This window comes from Brachyhypopomus gauderio, chromosome 18 (assembly GCF_052324685.1).
Source record: "Brachyhypopomus gauderio isolate BG-103 chromosome 18, BGAUD_0.2, whole genome shotgun sequence".
Classification (NCBI taxonomy): Eukaryota; Metazoa; Chordata; class Actinopteri; order Gymnotiformes; family Hypopomidae; genus Brachyhypopomus; species Brachyhypopomus gauderio.
In genome coordinates, this window is record NC_135228.1 from 3,340,240 (window position 1) to 3,361,123 (window position 20,884).

General features: G+C 40.7%; 1 protein-coding gene across 5 annotated transcripts in view; it reads left to right on the forward strand.

Moving 5' to 3' along the window:
* LOC143481741 (NACHT, LRR and PYD domains-containing protein 3-like) overlaps nt 1-20,884 on the forward strand; it is a 60,323-nt gene that overhangs the window by 29,639 nt on the left and 9,800 nt on the right. For 2 of the 5 annotated variants that reach the window (XM_076979865.1, XM_076979867.1), the window contains exon 1: nt 15,890-16,028. The exons of 1 other annotated variant lie outside the window; for it this stretch is intronic. Coding sequence is in view for 1 of the 4 variants with exons in the window: in XM_076979864.1 (XP_076835979.1) it covers nt 9-185; nt 728-904; nt 4,094-4,270; nt 4,496-4,676 (712 nt within the window). In the remaining 3 variants the exon portion in view is untranslated. Of the gene's footprint in view, nt 1-8; nt 186-727; nt 905-4,093; nt 4,271-4,495; nt 4,677-15,889; nt 16,029-20,884 lie in introns of those variants that run through there. 2 more of the 5 variants (XM_076979864.1, XM_076979866.1) reach the window with 2 other exon arrangements.

The window sequence follows — 20,884 nt, forward strand, 5'->3', positions numbered from 1 at the left end:
CTCTGCAGGCTGTGTGACTGCAATATTAGAGAGGAAGGCTGTGCTGCTCTGTGTTCAGCTCTGAGGTCAAACACCTCATCACAACTGAGAGAGCTGAATCTGAATTACAATAATCCAGGAGACTCAGGAGTGAAGCAGCTCTCTGCTCTACTGAAGGATCCACACTGTAAACTGGAGAAACTATCGTGAGTAACTGACTAATCAGCCTTGATTCTCTTACTCTTCCAGGCGAGACAACCCTCCGATTCACACAGAACAAGAAACAGTTCTGGCATAAAAGTAACTTTGACAAATATATATCGATAAATATTTATACATTACTATTACTGTTGCTCACAAAGTCATAGCCACACTAGAGCGAGGAAATGAAGTCATGTCCTCTCTTTACTCAGCCCAGCCTACACTCTTTACCTGTGGTGGCACTATTTCACACCGTGAAAATACAAATAGAATCAAAATTCTTAAAATACAAAGTAGAATCACTCACTACAAGCTTACAAATCCCTTCACTCAATCTGTCTATGCAATGATTCACTCCACAAAACATTGTATCCTGATAACATGGTTGAGTGAATGTGGAAATAACATTCTGTGTGCATGTGTTTGTGCAAATGTGAATGTGTGTTGTCCTGTGTGTGAATAAGGGGAGAGATATTTAATGTATCTGTATGCAGTTGTATGTGTGCTGAGCTGTAAGTGTGAGGAGTTTTTCTCCTTCTCTCTACAGTCTGTCTAACTCCAGTATTTCAGAGGAAGACTGTGCTGCTCTAGCTTCAGCTCTGAGGTCAAATCCCTCATCACACCTGAGAGAGCTGTATCTGAACTACAATAAACCAGGAGACTCAGGAGTGAAGCAGCTATCTGCTCTACTGGAGGATCCACACTGTAAACTTGAAAAACTAGAGTGAGTTACTGACTTACTGCTTCTTTACACATACAGTTGTGTTCAAAATAATAGCAGTGTGTTTAAAAATCATTAGAGATTTTTAAAATTGCATACTATTTTCCAAATCAAAACATGAAGAGAAATGTATATAATTTTAAACTGCTTTACAGAAAATAACAAAAAATGAACATTACGCTGTTAAAAAAAATAGCAGTGTCTGCATTTGTCTTTACAAACTCAAAATATGTACTCCTTTTTAATGATTTAGCATTCCTGTGAATCACTAACCTAATATTTAGTTGAATAACCACTGTTTTTTACAACTGCTTCACATCTGTGTGGCATAGAGTCAACCAACTTCTGGCACCTGTCAACTGGTTTTTCAGCCCAGGATGCTTTGATTATTCATTTGCATTTCTTGGTTTTGCCTCAGAAACAACTGAGGGGGTGGTTGTTGCGCCTAAAGCCATCGATCACCAGTGGATCGCCAGACTGATAACATTAAAACAACATTTAACATTAGGTCATCAACATTCAAAACAGCGTTTTAGCTGCTTTGCAAGCCAACAAAGTTTGTTCACAAACTCTCTCTCAAACACACACACACACACACACACACACACACACACACACACACAGTCAACTGATTTCTCTCACACAATAACACAACAAAATATCACTGTCTTAATCAGATAAATATACACTCACTACACTTCTCTCTCACTTCCCTCACTCTCTCATACACACCCCAAAACTGCAGCTCTCTCTCACACACGTCCTGTATCTGTCTCACACATTATCACTGTATCTCTTTCTCACACACACACACATACACAAAGTAATTTTCATTGTCTTGTCAATTTCAAGCTGAGAGAATTAAATATAACTCACACACATACAGTACACTCCTTCTATTTCTCTCTGTCTCTCACCCACACAGTCTCACAATATTACATCTGTAATACTTTTTCCTAATCAACCACATTGAAATGTTGTTTGAGGAATGACTGATGAAATATCAGTCTCATTAGTGAAGGTGAAGCTCATAGTCTGCGCAGTGACCCAATACCACTGGTTGAAATACATTAGCCACAGTATTTGGTTTACTGAATAAATGCTAATTTTATTGATCAATAGATATCAACAATTTAACGTTAAAATGCTTACGACGCATACGTTTGAAAACTTGGTTTAGGTTCAGAGAGTTAATCAAGTTATTAAAACACTGTTTAAAAAAATTTAGTTTTCAATTAATTCATCAAAGGTTGCACTATAGCACTAAGTTATGCTCAGAAACACTGTTTAGGGCACTTATACGGCCAGGAAACAGCTTGTTAACACAGTAAAACACTGTTTTCTAACAAAATATGAGTTTTCAATTCATTCTTCAAAAGTTGCACTATAGCACTAAGTTATGCTCAGAAACAGTGTTTAGGGAGCTTACAACGCCAGCAAACACTGTTTTGAACGCCTAAATGCAAGATTTACTACTTGCTTGGAAATGCATGTGTAACATTGCAAACATGATAAATCAGCTTGTTAACACATTAACTGAATCAGAGGAAGGACAAACCAACTGAAGTTAAACTAGCTATGAAATGGAAAACTCCACAGATGGGGGGGTTGGCGGACGCAAATTGTTGACCGGGGCGGGGGGGATTAAGATGGATTTAAAGTGTGCAGAAACAGTCTAAATAGTCGTTTGAACTAACCTAATGAAAACCGGGACATTAAATGAAATTATTATTTTTTTGCCGGGAACGAATATTAAAAAGAAGGAAAACCGGGACAAACCGGGACAGCCCGGGAAAACCGGGACAGGCACGTGAAAACCAGGACAGTCCCGGGAAAACTGGGACAGGTGGCAACCCTATCTACAGGTGCCGTCAGGAATACACGGTATTTTGAGGTCTAAAATAAACCCACGCGTACTTTGCGAAGTTGTATCAAGCACTGACAGTGATACAGCTGTTTGGTGAAGTTGAGCGGGTCCGATCCCGACCGCTGTGCACTTGGTTGAGTAATCCAGGCCTTCTTGAACTTGGACAGGTGTGTCACTCAAAAGTCTTTATGGGCTACTGTAGAATTTGTATTAATTTCTTCCGAAGACTGAAGTAATCCTATCTCTACAAATGAACACAGGAGGCAAGATAACTTTGCGACACGTGTTACAGCAAATTACGTGAGTTTAAACAAACTCATAGGCTAAACAGATGTTAGGCTTTACTTAATATACTACTTATGGTAAACATGGGAAATATGACAAATAATATATATGCTTTGATATGGAATACACAGTTCACATAATTTCAATAATAATGAGACAGGATTTAATCTTTATGTTCAAACATCAGTCCTGATAGCAAAGTGTAAAATTGTCTAGTTAGGTTCCAGAAACTGAATACTGCTAGCTCATTGATCATCAGTAATCCTATGTTCTTTTGCTACTGTTTATCATTTTTCTTTATTAGAATAATTCCAAGTTTTGTGTCTTTGTAATGGTCTTAAAGAGCTGCTTCCCCTAAAAGGGGCTTAGAATCCAAAACCTATCCCAGAATATAGTGTTATAAGAATCATGGTCAATTCTGGCATTCTTGGGTATAGGTCTGTTTGCAAATTCAAAAGGTGATGCTTTCTGGTTAGGAATGCATTAAATAAACACCAAAGCCATAAATGGTCTCCTCGGTCTTGGTGGAAGCCATAATTCCTGTAATGAATCAAGGGTTGCGGATGTGACGCAAACGCAAGTATCAATAAAATTTATTAAATGAAACAGGAAGGAGAAATGAGACGCAGGTGGAAACACTGAGGACGGGGGCATGACAGACGGAAGGGAAACCAAGGAGACGGGAAACAGGGCGGGGCTAGGGCAGACGACAAGAGACTGGGAAGGAGGGTGGAGCTAGATGTGACAATTCCTCAGACTAGGTCTTCATGAATCTGACAAGAAGGATTTCCTCAGTCCTGGGGTCATGAACTTTGGGTCCCCAGCAGAGGGGCAGAAAGAAAGCCTTTCTTAGCAATTCTCACTTCATGCTGCAGGAACCTTAAAGGACCAGAAAAGGTTAGTTTCAAACTTTACGAAGGGATGCGCTACCTGTGATTGTGACGGTAGACCCTCCGACCAAGAGAATGAAAAAAGCGTTCTTTTACGCTACACATGTGTGTGTTGAGCTGTAAAGGCAAGAGTTTTTCTCCTCTCTACAGGCTGTCTGATGGCAGTATTACAGAGGAAGGCTGTGCTGCTCTGTGTTCAGCTCTGAGGTCAAACCCCTCATCACAACTGAGAGAGCTGAAACTGAACCAGAATAAACCAGGAGATTCAGGAGTGAAGCAGCTCTTTGCTCTACTGAAGGATCCACACTGTAAACTGAAGAAACTAGAGTGAGTTACTGACTTACTATCTCTTTACACAGTCAATATCCCCCCTTTATCAAACACACACACTTGCTATTTCCTTCTAACTGCATCTCTCACTAACACACACCATATTACATATGTTTGGGGTGTTTAGTGAAGAGTGCAGCTTACTTTCTGTCTGTATGTTTGTGGGAATGCTTGTGTATGTGTGTACTTACTGTAGCTGTGTTTTTTTTCATCTCTCTACAGTCTGTCTGACTGCAGTATTAGAGAGGAAGGCTGTGCTGCTCTGGCTTCAGCTCTGAGGTCAAACACCTCATCACACCTGAGAGAGCTGAATCTGAACTGGAATAAACCAGGCGACTCAGGAGTGAAGCAGCTCTCTGTTCTACTGGAGGATCCACACTGTACACTGGAGATACTAGAGTAAGTTACTCTAATTGGCACGCGCACACACACGCACGCACAGAGAGAGAGAGAGAGAGAGAAAGACATATACACATATATAACATACACTCTCACATTCTCTTTCATGTACAGTACATAATTTATCTCACAAAATTATCACTTTCTATAGCTCTCTCTCATTCTTTTTCTGTCTCTCACACACACATATTCACACTTTAATCAGATACACATACACACACTCACCACTCTTTCCCTCCCAGTTGTTTACTTGCTCTCCCTCTCTCATACACAAAGGTGTCTGTACCTTGAGATTTTCTAATTCTCTTTGCAGTCTGTCTGACTGCAGTATTACAGAGGAAGGCTGTGCTGCTCTGAGGTCAGCTCTGAGGTCAAACCCCTCATCACACCTGAGAGAACTGATTTTGGAACGCAGTAAACCAGGAAATTCAGGTGTGAAGCTTGGACGATGTTCTGGAAGATCCACACTTTAAACTGAAAATACAAGAGTGAAATACTGACTTGTGTCAACAACAGCTCAATAAGTGTGTGTGAGTGAGTGAGTGGGTGGGTGAGTGAGTGAGTGAGTGAGTGAGTGAGTGAGTGAGTGAGTGAGTGAGTGAGTGAGTGAGTGAGTGAGAGAGAGAGAGAGAGAAGAAACTAGTAGTTACTGTAGTAGACTTTCACAAAAAAAGGAAATGCATGAACGCTGGGTGAATTAGGTTCCTGTACTCCTGGAAGACTGATGTTCTAAATTCTGTGCTAAAATCATCATAAAATACTCAAGTTATTAGGAAAAAAAGTTTGAAATATCAAGGTCAAGCCACAATAATGCATGCAAAATTTGGTTTCAATTTGAAATGTCCTGTGGTGTAACCGGGTTACACCATTGCACCATTTATGAAACAAATTGGATCAATTTATGGACAAATTCTACTTTTGTAATTTTTTTGTTGTCTATTTTTTATGTATTATTATTAATAATGTGATTATTTCAAGTATTGTTGTTATTATTAAAATGAAATATACCATAATATGCAGCTTGAAAAGTATAAAAATAATTATATAATCTCTAAATGAAATCTGTTTTTAATTTCACATTCACATAGATGCCTCTTACAAGTAAAAAAAAGTGTCTCACCACAGTGCGTGTTAATGTGGATCCTGCTGCAAGGGCAAATTATCTTGTTAAAGCAAAGATACACTACATACACCCTCACCTAAACATGCTAGTGTTTCATGAGCAAGTAAACAAATGAAAATGCTTCCTCTCTCAAATTTTATGTTGTGCAAGGCAAGCATTTTATTGCTCAAAAATGACTTTATTGCTTAAAATTACTGATTTAAAGAATCATGTCGCATTATATGTGTTATCAGTGGGAAGAATCTTTTAATTGATTTAAACATTCACTTGATATTTTGTATGAAGCACACTGTTTTGATTTTGACTGAAAACAGTAATGGTTTAAAATGTTATTTGATGCCAAATGATAATAAACAAGTTCATATCTATGAAACCAGTGTTGCCAGTGAAGTTCATTTACATTAATTATAACAATAAGTATTAATAATAAAAACTCATTGTCACGTTGAGGACCCCGGCCCCTCCCTTTTGGGCGTGTGTTTACGTAGTCTACGTGCATCGTCTGCGTCTGTGGATATTTCGTGGTGATAGCTATGTCATGTGATAATCCGTCTCACCTGTGAATCGTCTCGTAATCACCTGGGGTTAATGTGGTTTGTCTATTTAATGTGCGCTCGCGCAGTGTCCTGTGCTCGTCGTTGTCTAAAGTCTACCCGTTGAGTGTTTGTGTATGTTTCTCGTGCGCTATTGCGCAACTTCAGTGGAGATTAAAAGTGACGTCTGTCATAAAAACCGAGGATTCTGTGTCTCGTCCTTGGCTGCGCCCAAACGTCACACTCATAAGTAAAAGTATTTAAAAACTTGATATATTAATTGTAAGTAGTTCTTACTTAATAGTTTGTTATTTGTAATTGTATAGAGTTAAATAACCTTAAGTAAAAGCAACTTTGAGTTGAGTAATTTTAAATTGAGTAAATTGAGTAATTTCAACTTTTGATTAGTTCACTCTATTTATATTATATAAGTATACATATATCATGTATTGTATCCATACAACTTAATTATATTGGTTTTGACAGAAGCCATTACAAGCCATACATTTTTTTGAGGCAACGAGTTACTGTGACGGGCAGGGGTGAGCAACTAAAAGGAAGCGATCACGCCAAGTCTCAGGGAAAAAGGATGGTTTAATAGAAAGTGTGCAAACCAAAACCCGTGCAAAAGATCCAGATTAAGGATATAATGACCAGTGGTCAACTGGTACAAAGACAAGACATATATAGGCAAACAAACGACCCTCAGGTGAGACGGATCACGGGCTCCGCCCACCTGAGGGACGCACATGACATCACAAAACAACAACAACAACAGCCGCTGCGGAAGGAGGCGACCGGTAGGGGGCCGCCTCACCGTGACAGACCCCCCACCAAGCCGCACTCCCCTCCACTGGGTGTGTGGCACACAGCGGCTGCACACAAAACACGAAGGGGCAGGAAGGCAGGGACAGGCAGGAACACACCTCCTGCAGTCCGGGAGCTGGAACACAAAAACACACATTATTCAGCTCGCCTCCCCGGGCGGGACCCTGGACCAACCGGGCCGTTTACAACACAAAACCACGCCCCGGTCGGTCACAGGGCCCTCACGCCCTAACCGGCCTTCAGCCGGTGAGCCCCACCGGTGTAAGGACGAGGAGCTACGGCTCCTTTCTCGTCCCTCGTGTATGTGTGGGGTGCAGGCTACCTCTCCAAGGCGTGGCTACTTCACCTCCTGGACCTACCTCCTCCCAGAGCTGACCCCTGCCTTCTGCTAGGGGTCACCCCAGCCTCCTAGGGAGCCAACCCCTTCCGGGGCCCCTCATCGCAAGGTGGACTCCTCCACCCAACCCAGGAGCGCCAGAGACCGAGGCCCAGAGCACCCCCGACGCGGGCTAGGGAGCAGCCCCAAGGGCCTCCTGGTCACCCCGAGCAGGAGGGAGGATCTCCATCCCCAGCAGGAGCTTTTCAGACCGGAGCCCCATGGTCCCCAAACATCCGGGGGCCCCAGCCCTCTAGCGCAGAATAACTACATAACGGGTAATGATGGCAACAAGAGGCTACAACATGAAGCAACACAATTAGCAACGGGGAGAAATACCACCGCCAGCGGGAGAAGATGGCTCCCAAGAAACCCCCAATCACCCAAAGTGTGCACACGAACAGCAGAGAAGAAGAATGCGAGCCGTCCTCAGCTCACAGGCCTGTTAAAAATACAACAGAGATCGCTCACCTGCGACAGCTACTACAAGACTTCATTGACATCCAGCAGCAAAAAGATGAAGAGCTGCATAATGAAGCGAAAAGGCAGGATCAGCGGTGGTGCTCATTATAACACCAGTTCGGCCTTCTGCAGGAAGAAGTCTGGAGAGGCCAAAGAGGAGCGCAACAGGACGTCGAGGCTCAGCAGGCACCAGCAGCGCACGTCAGGATATACAGACCCGTGGCACCAGCAGAGATGGTACACGTGACGGAGGGAGAGCATGTAAGGCCAACGCTGCCAGCATGGCCATGACTCCCACAACTGAAAGACTCGGATGACGTTGAACACTACTTTATAATGTTTGAGCGTCTTGCGACATCAGCCTATGCGCACAGTAGAAATCAACGACTTTAATGCTGTGAAAGAGGCTATTCTCAAGAAATTTGAGAACCGTTCGTAGTGCTAAGTACTTCGTAACCTCGTATGAAACGTACAAGGTTAAGAAGTACTTAGCGCTAAGAACGTCTTGGGAAACTCACCCCAGTTCAACATGTCTGCAACGGTATGTGTTTAAATCAGATAGGGTAGATGTACAAATGCCTTTTCTTTGTTTTCCTGTGTCGTTGAAATATTGAACCCTAATGGTGAGCAGTCAGTCAAAAGCATTAGGATAAGTTATCAAAGTAAAGTACAAAAGACAGACAGATGGATCGATCCAGAGATCTCCGTTACACACACTGAAAAGCGTGAGAGAGCTGCCCCCCCCCTCCCCTCTCACAGACCATAGTTCTTGTACTCTTTTGCTACATGATTACATCATCATTCAGTGACATGAGTTATGGATGTTTGGCCTCATTGGTGGCCCGATGAGGTGATGAACCATTCCTCCCCTCCAGGGTCATCAAGTTAAGGTCTTCTTTTTCCTTGTTCCTCCGGTCCACCAGATCGGCTATCACTATTGACGCAGTAGTCCTAAGCTGTCACTTCTGATGCAGGCATCCTAATCTACAGATAGGCTTCACAGAAGAATGTCTGTCTTCTACTTGCTAAGGGTGTTCACATACATCATTACTACAGAGAGAGAGATATACAATGATCACATGTAATAGGCCTAACATATGTTCAATCTACTTGTTAAGGGTGTTCACATACATCATTACTACAGAAAGAGAGAGAGAGACTATAAGCAAGTAAAGTATACAATGATCACATGTAATAGGACTAACATCTGTTCAATATACCTTAATAAAGTGATTTCCATTCTACTCAATACATACTGTATATGTGTACTGATGAATATGATTATAGAGAGACAAAATATGAATATTTGCCACACTTGTTTTTGTTTATAAAATAAAATCAGTCATAATAACTGTTGAACTATTGATGTTAAAACTTTTTGTATTTTAAATTAAGTGAGTTAAAAAGTGCTGTCACTCATCACAGTGCAGCAAAAGCACATAAAACAAGACTGACCAAACAGACACATTCAGTAACACACACACACACACACACACACACACACACACACACACACACACACACACACACACACACACACACACACACACACACACACCCATGTAGGGGTTTTAGTTATGAGATTATGAGATTTAACTAACCTACCTGTTTGCCTACAACCAAGGACGGAAATAGGTGCAGAAGGAGGATTGACGTGCATAAAACTTAAATATCTGACTCCAAATTATAGTTGGTAAGAATCTAAAAGAACTCACTTCTTGAATAGATCAGTACAGGTTATAGAATATACCTAACCAACTTTATAAAGTACCTTGCTATAAACAATAGCCTGCTTTTGTCAGAGGTTTATCATAAACATGCGTAGCAGATGGGATACTTTAGATCAGGGATCAGGGTAACTTCCATGATAAAGAAGGCCAAATTTTTTCAGCACTATTATTGGAGGGCCACATGACCATGCACTTCAAATAAATGGATATGAAAGACACTACTGTGACGATCGGGGTGGAGCGAAGGATGAGACACAGAATCCCTGGCTGCGACAGACGTCACTTTTATTTTACACAAGTATTGCGCAAGAACATTGAAACTGACACAGCAACATGTAGACTTTAGACAACAACGAGCACAGGACACTGCACGAGTGCACATTAAATAGACAAACCACATTAGCCCTGCGTGATTACGAGACGAGTCACAGGTGAGACGGATTATCACAAGACACAACCACAACCACGAAGATCCACAGACGCAGACAGTTACGCCTGGACAATGTGAACACACGCCCAAAAGGGAGGGGCCGGGGTCCTCAACGTGACAACTACAAATTATTCTCAATAAGAACACATTTTAAATGAATTCAGATCTGTATGTTTATTGCACCAACGTACACCTATTTTCTGCATATAAATGCATTAACATGTACTTAATAAGCAACAAAGACAAAACATTTGCTTATGACACCGGACACCGGAGTGACAGCGAGTAGAGGGGGGCGTAGCCCTACGTGACAAGAACAAAAAAGTCCTGCTCTATCGGGTTTTTTTCTTTTAATTATTAAATTATTACTGATCTATTTGTGGGCCGCACTGAGTGAGGACGACATAACAGTGAGGGCCGCCAGTTGCCCATCCCTGCTTTAGAGGGTATTGGTATTAGCATTGATTTACCTTTTAACTGATACTAACATCTGGCCCAGTATAGCTATAATCAAGGAAGATTGTTGCTACACAAATAACCAGATTTATTCAATATCCAACAAAATATATAACAATAACATAACCATACTAGATTAAATTAACAATAATACCTAATGGAAACAGAGATACCAACCGGTGCAGGCTGCCTTACAGAGAAGAACCCAGAAGAGCCCCGAAGAGGTTGGAACAAAATCAAGAGCAAGAGGAAGAAGAAGAGACCCCTGCACCTACAAACCTCTGCTTGTATACTCCCCCAGCATATCAAAGGGACAGCAGTCACAAAAACCAGGTTAACCAATGGGAATCAGGTTGCTGGGAAAGACAACAGAGTACATTTGCATACAGAGAGCATTCCATACAGGACTGTCCCCTTTGGGGTGAAGTCTACAAACCTTCTCAGGGAGTGATGGAACTCTTACCCTGTTAGCATCACCTTTCCCAGCACACAACAAGCTGCAAAATGAGACTAAACATGCCACACAAACACACTGATATAACTAAAATACAAATGGTCAGTTTTATCACATTGCTATGTTGCCCCCCATGGTTTTATGGAGGAACACCAGATCCTGCATCACCCACAGGAACACATCCCACCACTCCTACACCTTCACCATCTCCATCCCCCACAGGAACACATCTGATCACTCCTACACCTTCACCATCTCCATCCCCCACAGGAACACATCTGATCACTCCTACACCTTCACCATCTCCATCCCCCACAGGAACACTTTCACTGCTTTCACTGTCTTAATTTAAGCCTAAACATTTTATTATAGACATACAATTAATGGAACTACAGCCATATTTATAAATATGAAAATGTCTAAAGGATCTGATGTAGCAAGACATTTCATTACCTTGGCACAGATAGAATCACAACCTAGACCGCCCATACTTTGGACTGAAGGAGGAAACCATTCTGAAATTAGTTTCCCCAGACACAGTCAACAGGTTGCCCATTGAGACTTGATGCCACCAACCAGAACTGTGGCATGTGTGTGGTTAATTATGATGGGGTTAATTATTGACTGCTAAAATGAAATGCATGCACCTCGATGTTTCTAGCAAATACCTTTGGCCAAGTTCACGAAAACGACATTCATGGCTGAACCAACATCCAAATATATTTGAATTCTGCACCTGTGTCTGTTATTAAACAACCCAGAACTACCCGAGCCTTGTTCATGCACCTGTGTCTGTTATTAAACAACCCAGAACTACCCGAGCCTTGTTCCTGCACCTGTGTCTGTTATTAAACAACCCAGAACTACCCGAGCCTTGTTCCTGCACCTGTGTCTGTTATTAAACAACCCAGAACTACCCGAGCCTTGTTCATGCACCTGTGTCTGTTATTAAACAACCCAGAATTACCCGAGCCTTGTTCATGCACCTGTGTCTGTTATTAAACAACCCAGAATTACCCGAGCCTTGTTCCTGCACCTGTGTCTGTTATTAAACAACCCAGAACTACCCGAGCCTTGTTCATGCACCTGTGTCTGTTATTAAACAACCCAGAACTACCCGAGCCTTGTTCATGCACCTGTGTCTGATGTCCACAGCTGTAATGTGGAAATAGCACGGGGTAGATACATTCTCTGAGACGAGTGAGATTTAGCAAACCCATAATTATTCATTAGTATGGTCCACGATCCGTTTACCCACACAAATTACACCAGAAGACATGACATTCAAAATTCAAAGAACAACCAAAGACAAGCATCTTCAAGAGACAGTTGTATGACTTAACACAGCCTGTGTTTCAGCAGTCTCACCTGTACTGTCCTCATGTAAAGAATGTGTGGATGTGGTGAAATCCTCTGATCCAAACATAAGTAGCTCTAGTGTGAACAGCAAGAATACAGTCCAGTGTTGAGTCCTGATTCAGAGCACTGCTCACTGACTAACTGGGTTTGACTAGAAGTTTTGAACAATGTCTGTGTCTCATCAGTACACAGTTAAACAGCACTGACACAGGCCTCAAACAACAGTATGAACATCCCCCTCTGTTTGGACTGATATCTGATCAGTTCATCAGTACACAGTTAAACAGCACTGACACAGGCCTCAACCAGCACTGAACATCCCCCTCTGTTTGGACTGATATCTGATCAGTTCATCAGTACACAGTTAAACAGCACTGACACAGGCCTCAACCAGCACTGAACATCCCAGTTTGGACTGATCTCTGATCAGTTCATCAGTACACAGTTAAACAGCACTGACACAGGCCTCAACCAGCAGTATGAACAACCCTGTTTGGACTGATCTCTGATCAGTTCATCAATGAACAGACTAAAACACTCTTACCTGTGACCCTCATGGGACAGATCTACTTTAAGAGCAAGAGAGGCCTCTGATCTGGGAGCAGCATGTTGTAAGCTGATATACATTTTCTCTTTTTTTACTGAAGATGAACGTAAATGCAGCAGCTCACAGCTCTCCACTCTTGGTTCTTTTTGTATTTTATTTGTTGCTATAGATGTTTAAATGTAGTACAGTTTGTGGGAAAAGCAAACATACAGTCATCAGGATCTACTGGATTCTTCGCATTATTACAACTTTCACAATATACTGAGAGACTCACTAGCACTGCTAAAGAGGCAATCGTTTAAACCTCTGCTTCTGAGCATTTTTCTATCAAATGCTAGATCCATAATACACAAAATTGACAAACCGAAACTGCAGCTTGCTGCCAAGAATGGTCTTCATAACTGTAGTATTGTGATGAATACAGAAACCTGGCTGCAGCCAACCAGACCAGACTTGGCTCTTGAGTTAGCTGCACGACTCGTTATGACCGAAGCAGCAACTCTGGTAAGAATAGAGGTGGGGGGTTATGTATCTACACAAATAACAGCTGGTGCAAAGATACAATTACTGTAGACAGATATTTCTTGGATTTGGAATATTTGACTGTCAAATGTAGACCCATCTATCTACCTCATGAGTTTATCATTATGGCCATATACATACCACCTGATACTGTTAAACAAGCCCTGGGGGAGCTACATAATGCAATCAACATTACGCAGAACACACATCAATATGCAGTGCTCATAACACTGAACAGAGTCTACAGTAATGTTAGGAAAGGCCTTAGGCCAAAAGCCTTACCACATCTGGGCCTGTCAGACCATCTCTCCATGCTGCTGTATGAAGAGATTTCCACCAGTAACATGAACTGTAAAAACATGGCCAGAGGGCACACATCATCACCTGCAGGACTGTTAGGGTGCAGATTGGAATATATTTGAACACCAGGCTCAGGAGACACACACCAGAGCTGTGTTCTCCTACATCAATTTATAGTGTTGATAATGTCACAGAGGACAAACATCTTCAGGTGTATTCCAACCAACATGAAGAGCCGAGCTAAAGAATGAGATCAAGAAGGCCAAATTGGAGAATAAGAAGAAAACCAAAAATCATTTGAGGACCAACAACACGAGGCAAGTATGGCAGGGAGCTCAGCCCCTCACCCACTACAAGTCCAACAACACTAGGGGCTGAGGGTGACCCTGCACTTGTGGGAGACCTGAATCACTTCTTCTCTGCAGAAGAAGTGCAGGAACATCGTGCAGCGTGCAGGAACATCGTACCTCCTGAGGGCGCTAAACAGTATGAAGGTTGCAGGACCAGACCAGACAGACCAGGAAGGTGCTCAAAGAGTGGGCAGACCAGCTGACAGGGATCTTTTACAAGATCTGTAATGCTACACTGACCCAGTCTTGCATCCCACCATGTCTGAAGTTGGCCATGATCATATCACTGCCCAAAAAGACCAACACCAGTACGTTCAATTACTACCATCCAGTTGTGCTGATGCTGGTTGTCATGAAATGCTTTGAGAAACTGGTGAGAAGTCACATCATGTGCTGCTCCCCACCTACACTTGACCCATGTCAGTTTGCATACAGAGCTAATAGATCAACAGAATGTGGCATAGTAACAGCACTCCACACCATCTTCCACCTGCCGTTAATACCATTCTCCCAGGAAAAAAAAAAAAAAACTGACTTTGACATTAATGGACATTGGGCTTCCATTTTGTATCTGCAACAGGATTAGAGCCTTCTTTTCAAACCATGTTCAGAGAGTCAGTTAGTCCACATTTCTCCACAACCCTCAGTCATAACACTGGATCTCCACAGACCTGTGTGTTGAGCCCACTGCTCTACACACCCTGTACCCATACGACTGTATCAGTAGACACTTGGCCTATGTCATAATCAAGTTTGAATAGTCATAATCAAGCACACAGACCACACAGTGGGTCATCAACACCACCCAGAAGATCTGCATCTGAAAATCAGTCATCCTTTCCCAGACCTCTGCAGATGTGAAGAAAACCCAGCAGTGTCTCCACTTCCTCAGGATCCTCAGGAAGCTTAACCTGAATAAGGAACTGCTGACTGTATTTTACCATTGCTCTGTGAAGATTTGGCTCATGTATTGTATCTCTGTGTGGTTCTGCAGCAGCACCACAGCACACAAACAGACCACACAGGGGGTCATCAACACCACCCAGAAGATCTGCATCTGAAAATCAGTCACCCTTTCCCCTCCTGGAGGAAAGTTACAGACACCCAGGACACCGGATGTTTGAACTGCTGCCCTCTGGCAGGTGTTACAGACAGATTAAAATAAAGACAAACAAACTGAGAGACTGAGTTTTAGTGACTCTTTACAGCAGGGCTATAGCTCTGTTTAAAAAAAAAAAAACATGGAACAAAACCCACTCATTATTTCAGTGGGGCAAGTGTAATTCTGTTTATTCAGTGGGTAAATGTGCAACACATATTTTAAGTTTAGCTGCTTTATTTACCTGCTTATTTTTTTATTTACTATTTATTTATACAGAGGTGACTGTGTTTTATTTTGTTGTGCATGTGTACAAGTACAACATACAATGACAATAAAGCATTAATTATTGAAAGAAAGCTACACTGTTCTCAGGTCCGCATGTTGTAGGTTATTTCCAGTAGTTCTGCATGTTGTGTATGATGCACATATGAATGTATGAGAATAACTGGTCAGTCTGCATTCTTTAACAATCTCACCTGTGACCCACTCTGTTTTATCTCCAGTAGTTCTGCATGTTGTGTATGATGCACATATGAATGTATGAAAATAACCGGTCTGTCTGCATTCTTTAACAATCTCACCTGTGACCAACTCTGTTCATGTTATTCAGCACTGAGACCAATAGGATCTGTTAAAAAAGATAAACTTGAATCTGGAGTCTCCACCTCCAACAGAGTCATATGAGAAACTGAACAGGACAGAATCAGATCAGAGTGAGAGAGACTGAGCAGGATGAACATTATGAGAGAATCATGAATTTGTTTCAGAGGAAAAAGGCGAGTAGGTGAGTGTATGCTGTAGGTTCAGAGTGATCAGAACTTGTACTGAAACTCCAGTAGATGGTGTTAATGAAAGGCATCAAAACATTTTATTTAGTCTTTCTTCTGTACTTCCACTTTCTGTCTTGTTAACCACATCAGCTAACCTTAGTTGTTATAGTTCTTTCATTTTGTCTTTTGTTTGTGTTGAAGACACATATGGACAGTATGGTGATTATATTATTGAATGTTTATAAAGAACATCTGTTTTTGCAGCAAACTCATTTTCTGTTTCGTTTGGGTTTATTTTGCAAACATGTCACATGGGTGTGGCACCAGCTTGTTTATTTAAGGCTCGGTTTGTGGGGCTGATTTCAGGGTCTGTGGAGATGTGTTACTGTTCGATAAAGGGATGACTAATGGACTGTATTAGACAATTTTTAGGAGGTTCTTTAGATCATTTTGTCCCCCTTCGGAAATGTCCATCAGAACACGAGGGCAGGTGCATAGTGTTATTCATATATTTTAATAATGTTCTCAGCACAGCACATCAGGCCCACAGGCTTAAGTACATTTGTCCCAGAAACGATAGCCTTCACAGCACTAATTACGGAACTTAAGTTTGTGGCAGTCAATCTTCTATAGTGTTCCAGCGCATATAAGAACACGGGTGAAATATCTACACATAAGTTTACAACCATAACAACTCATGTCTACTCAAGGATGCATACTTCACACACACACACCTGGTACGTGTGTAAGTATGGCAATATAAATATGGCAAGTAGCGGCACTCTATGCTGCAGTATAGGCGGGGTGAGAAGTGGTCTTTCCGACAGTTAGACTTCTCTCCACGTAGAATTCATTGTTAAGAAGTCCCATGCTGATGTTAATTTAGCATGATACTTGTATCTCACCAACTTCCAAAACAAAAGTTAGTTTAAATCCAGAGAATTTCTCAAAACTGCATATTACTATTTTTTTTAATCCCCTGGATTTTCACGGCTGTAGATTTGTTAGGTCTCTACATGTCACATATTTTTAATTTGTTGATAAAGGAGTGTGCGATTCCCAGCTCCAGTCCAGTGGGATATGTAGGCAATTTTCTCTGGGACTATTGTTGTCTTCCCTTTATTACCGCACCTTTATATACAGAAACATTTTGATAACCCAGAAGGTGAAGCAGTTTAACCCTATAAGACCTGACACATGAAATAATCATACATTTAATTTTAACCTTTAACTAAAAATCACAATTTTTTAATTTTTTTATTTCTGGATAACATCCTTATGTATCACATATCCTTAATGTATCACATATGATAAACTAGGGATTTGCGTTTATGTATGGAATCTATTTAAACATTCTATAAAACAATGTCTGCCATTTCTCTTTCATTTATTCTCTTTTATGTATTATATCAGTTAAAACTTTGTGTACACATCCTGTACACTGAATATTTTGGACATCTAAAGGAAAAAAATATAATTTCTGTAATATAAATAATAGTTAGAAGCCTTGCCTAATGTGTATTACTTTTTCTCTAACGTATTATTTGAATTGGCATAATATTTATGTATTTATTTATTAACATTCGACAAATAACTAATTGCAATAATACCTGGAGAATCTAATTTGATAGGCATGTTCTCAAACTCAAATTAGCATAATTTGCGCTTTTTTTTAAACATCAAAAAGTTATTTTGGTGCACTAAATGCTCTTAATCAAATATGTAATAGGTTTATTCGTATCATACCTTAGACTGCCTACATTTATCACAATTCGCTTGAAACTTTCCCACAACTCCTCACGATGCTAACTGCTAAAAGTCTCTAGTATAAAAAACCACATTCAAACACTTGTACTTCACTCATTGTCCAATGGGGGCTCAAAAACAGGTATTGGAAAAGATTTACGTTTCTATTGGTAAGTTTTATGTAATAGCTTTTGAAAGAGGTGGGTCCAAATATCACTTTATATATGAAATGGAAGGCTTTACAGGGTTAAAGTATACAATGAGGTCATTCAAATACAGTTGGGTCAGACCTTTTAGAGCTGTATAATAATAATATAAATAGTTCTCAAAATGATTATTTTTATAAAGAAACCTGGAAGCCCATTGCACTGCAAAGGAAAAACGCGATGCAAATACGCAAAGCAAACTCATCAAAATGGCAACGTGTGCGCTGCAAATTCAGAAGCACTGCAAATCCAGCCACAACACAACAAAAGTGGCCCTCAACACAACAGAAGTGTTTCTGGATTAATTATTTTACGCAGGGACTCTAGGTTTCTAGCCATAAACAATTGTTTTTTTTTTTTAATACAGTTTCTCATTACATTGAATGGGATAAAAAGGTAGCTACATTTAAATAACTTTATTAATTAAGCTTTATTAGTTAAGTTCCCTAGCTTAAAAAGTCTCCTTTATTAATTTATTAAGTCCCCTAGCTAGTTATTTACATATTCAATTTTCAATTCTTTATTTACCTCAGACACAAGGTACATGGTCCATATCAAGAAAGAAAAACAAAACAAAACGATAAAGTAAGAAAATAAAAATAATAAACAAGACAGGTACACACCCCTCAGACATATAGACACTCTCTCCAGTGTCACCTAAGCTTAGATGAGAACCTCACCGAACTCTTAAATGGATTAACTAAAGATTCAATTATGTTATTTTGTGAGAAATCCAGTCTACACATGAATTTGTAAATGACATTTCTCAGGACTGCATCACATCCAGGCACATTGGAGTGTGCAAAGAGGTAACTGGCACTAAACCACCTAGGTAGCTTCATCAACAGTCTCATAGTGTCATTATATGCTACTGTCAGCTTCTGGTAGCTGCTTTTCTTATACCTACACCATAAATGGGCAATATACATGGGTGAACAGAAGGCTTTAAACAGAAAGCATTTGACATTAACAGAGCACATGCTGAACTTACGAAGTAGCATGTTAGCCTGGGCATATAATTTAGAAATTATATGCCCAGAAAACTAGAAACTAAGAAACTAAGCTGTGTTAAATTAGATTTTTTTTATCATGCTCTAAATACATAGTCTAAATACATAGCTAGCTAGCTACAACTAAGGCTTAAAAACTTTCAGGCTTAATTACCTAGTTAGCTACATTTAAAGAGATTTTCTAATTCAATCCCATTCGACGTAATGAAATACTGTCTAATACAACTCTTGTTTCTAGTTTAAAACTAGAGTGTTATTCCCTTCTTCTCTTACCAGGTTATGTTTAGTCTATTTTGATTAATTGTTTTGAGACATATTGAGACAAATCCCTCTCCATCTCCTCATTCTGTTAAACATATGCTCTGATTTTTGTTGGGTTACACTCGGAAACACAGTACATGCTTGAGAAAATGAAGAATTTGAACTACTTACTGCTAGTAACCATAATCAAAATGAAGATCCAAATTTGCCTGTAGAGGGTCTCTGTTCACAATAAGCCATCTCATGATGTTTGAAGTTTGTCACATCATTCGAAGAATTATCATTAGTAGTAGTAGTAGTAGTAGTAGTAGTAGTAGTAGTACTGGCTTGTTTCAAAGTAGAAATCTGATTAATGGTTGGACTCATGTAAACCCACAATTTTCACAATTTTATCTGAAATACCCATGTAAATTATGCATGTAATAATGAATAATGCATGTAAATTAATTGATCAGATTAGTGACAAAATCTGATCTTGTGCATTTATTGGATTATTTTACATTTATTGCATGTAAATGCAGTTGTACAACCCCAAAACCAGAAAAGTTGGCACGTTGTGTAAATCGAAAATAAAAACAGAATACAATGACTTGCAAATCTTTTTCAACCCATATTCAGCTGAATAGAATGCAAAGACAATATATTTAATGTTCGAACGGAGAAACTTTATTTTGTTTTGCAAATAACCATTAACTTAGGATTCAATGGCAGCAACACATTGCAAAAAAGTTGGCACAGGGACATTTTTACCACTGTGTTACATCGCCTTTCCTTTTAACAACACTCAGTAAACGTTTGGGAACTGAGGAGACCAATTTTTTAAGCTTTTCAGGTGGAATTGTTCACCATTCTTGCTTGATGTACACCTTAAGTTGTTCAACAGTCCGGGGTCTCCGTTGTCGTATTTTACGCTTCATAATGCGCCACACATTTTCAATGGGGGACAGGTCTGGACTGCAGGCAGGCCAGGGGAGGACCCGCACTCTTTTGCTACGAAGCCACGCTGTTGTAACACGTGCAGAATGTGGCTTGGCATTGTCTTGCTGAAAAAAGCAGGGGCGTCCATGAAAAAGACGTCGCTTGGATGGCAGCATATGTTGCTCCAAAACCTGTATGTACCTTTCAGCATTAATGGTGCCTTCACAGATGTGTAAGTTACCCATGCCTTGGGCACTAATGCACCCCCATACCATCACAGATGCTGGCTTTTGAACTTTGCGCCTATAACAGTCCGGATGGTTCTTTTCCTCTTTGGTCCGTAAGACACGACGTCCACAGTTTCCAAAGACAATTTGAAATGTGGACTCATCAGACCACAGAACACTTTTCCACTTTGCATCAGTCCATCTCAGATGAGCTCGGGCCCAGCAAAGCCGGCGGCGTTTCTGGATCTTGTTGATAAATGGCTTTTGCTTTGCATAGTAGAGCTTTAACTTGCACTTACAGATGTAGCGACGAACTGTAGTTACTGACAGTGGTTTTCTGAAGTATTCCTGAGCCCATGTGGTGATATCCTTTACACACTGATGTTGGTTTTTGATGCAGTACCGCCTGAGGGATCGAAGGTCACGGGCATTCAATGTTGGTTTTCGGCCTTGCCCCTTACGTGTAGTGATTTCTACAGATCCTCGGAACCTTTTGATGATA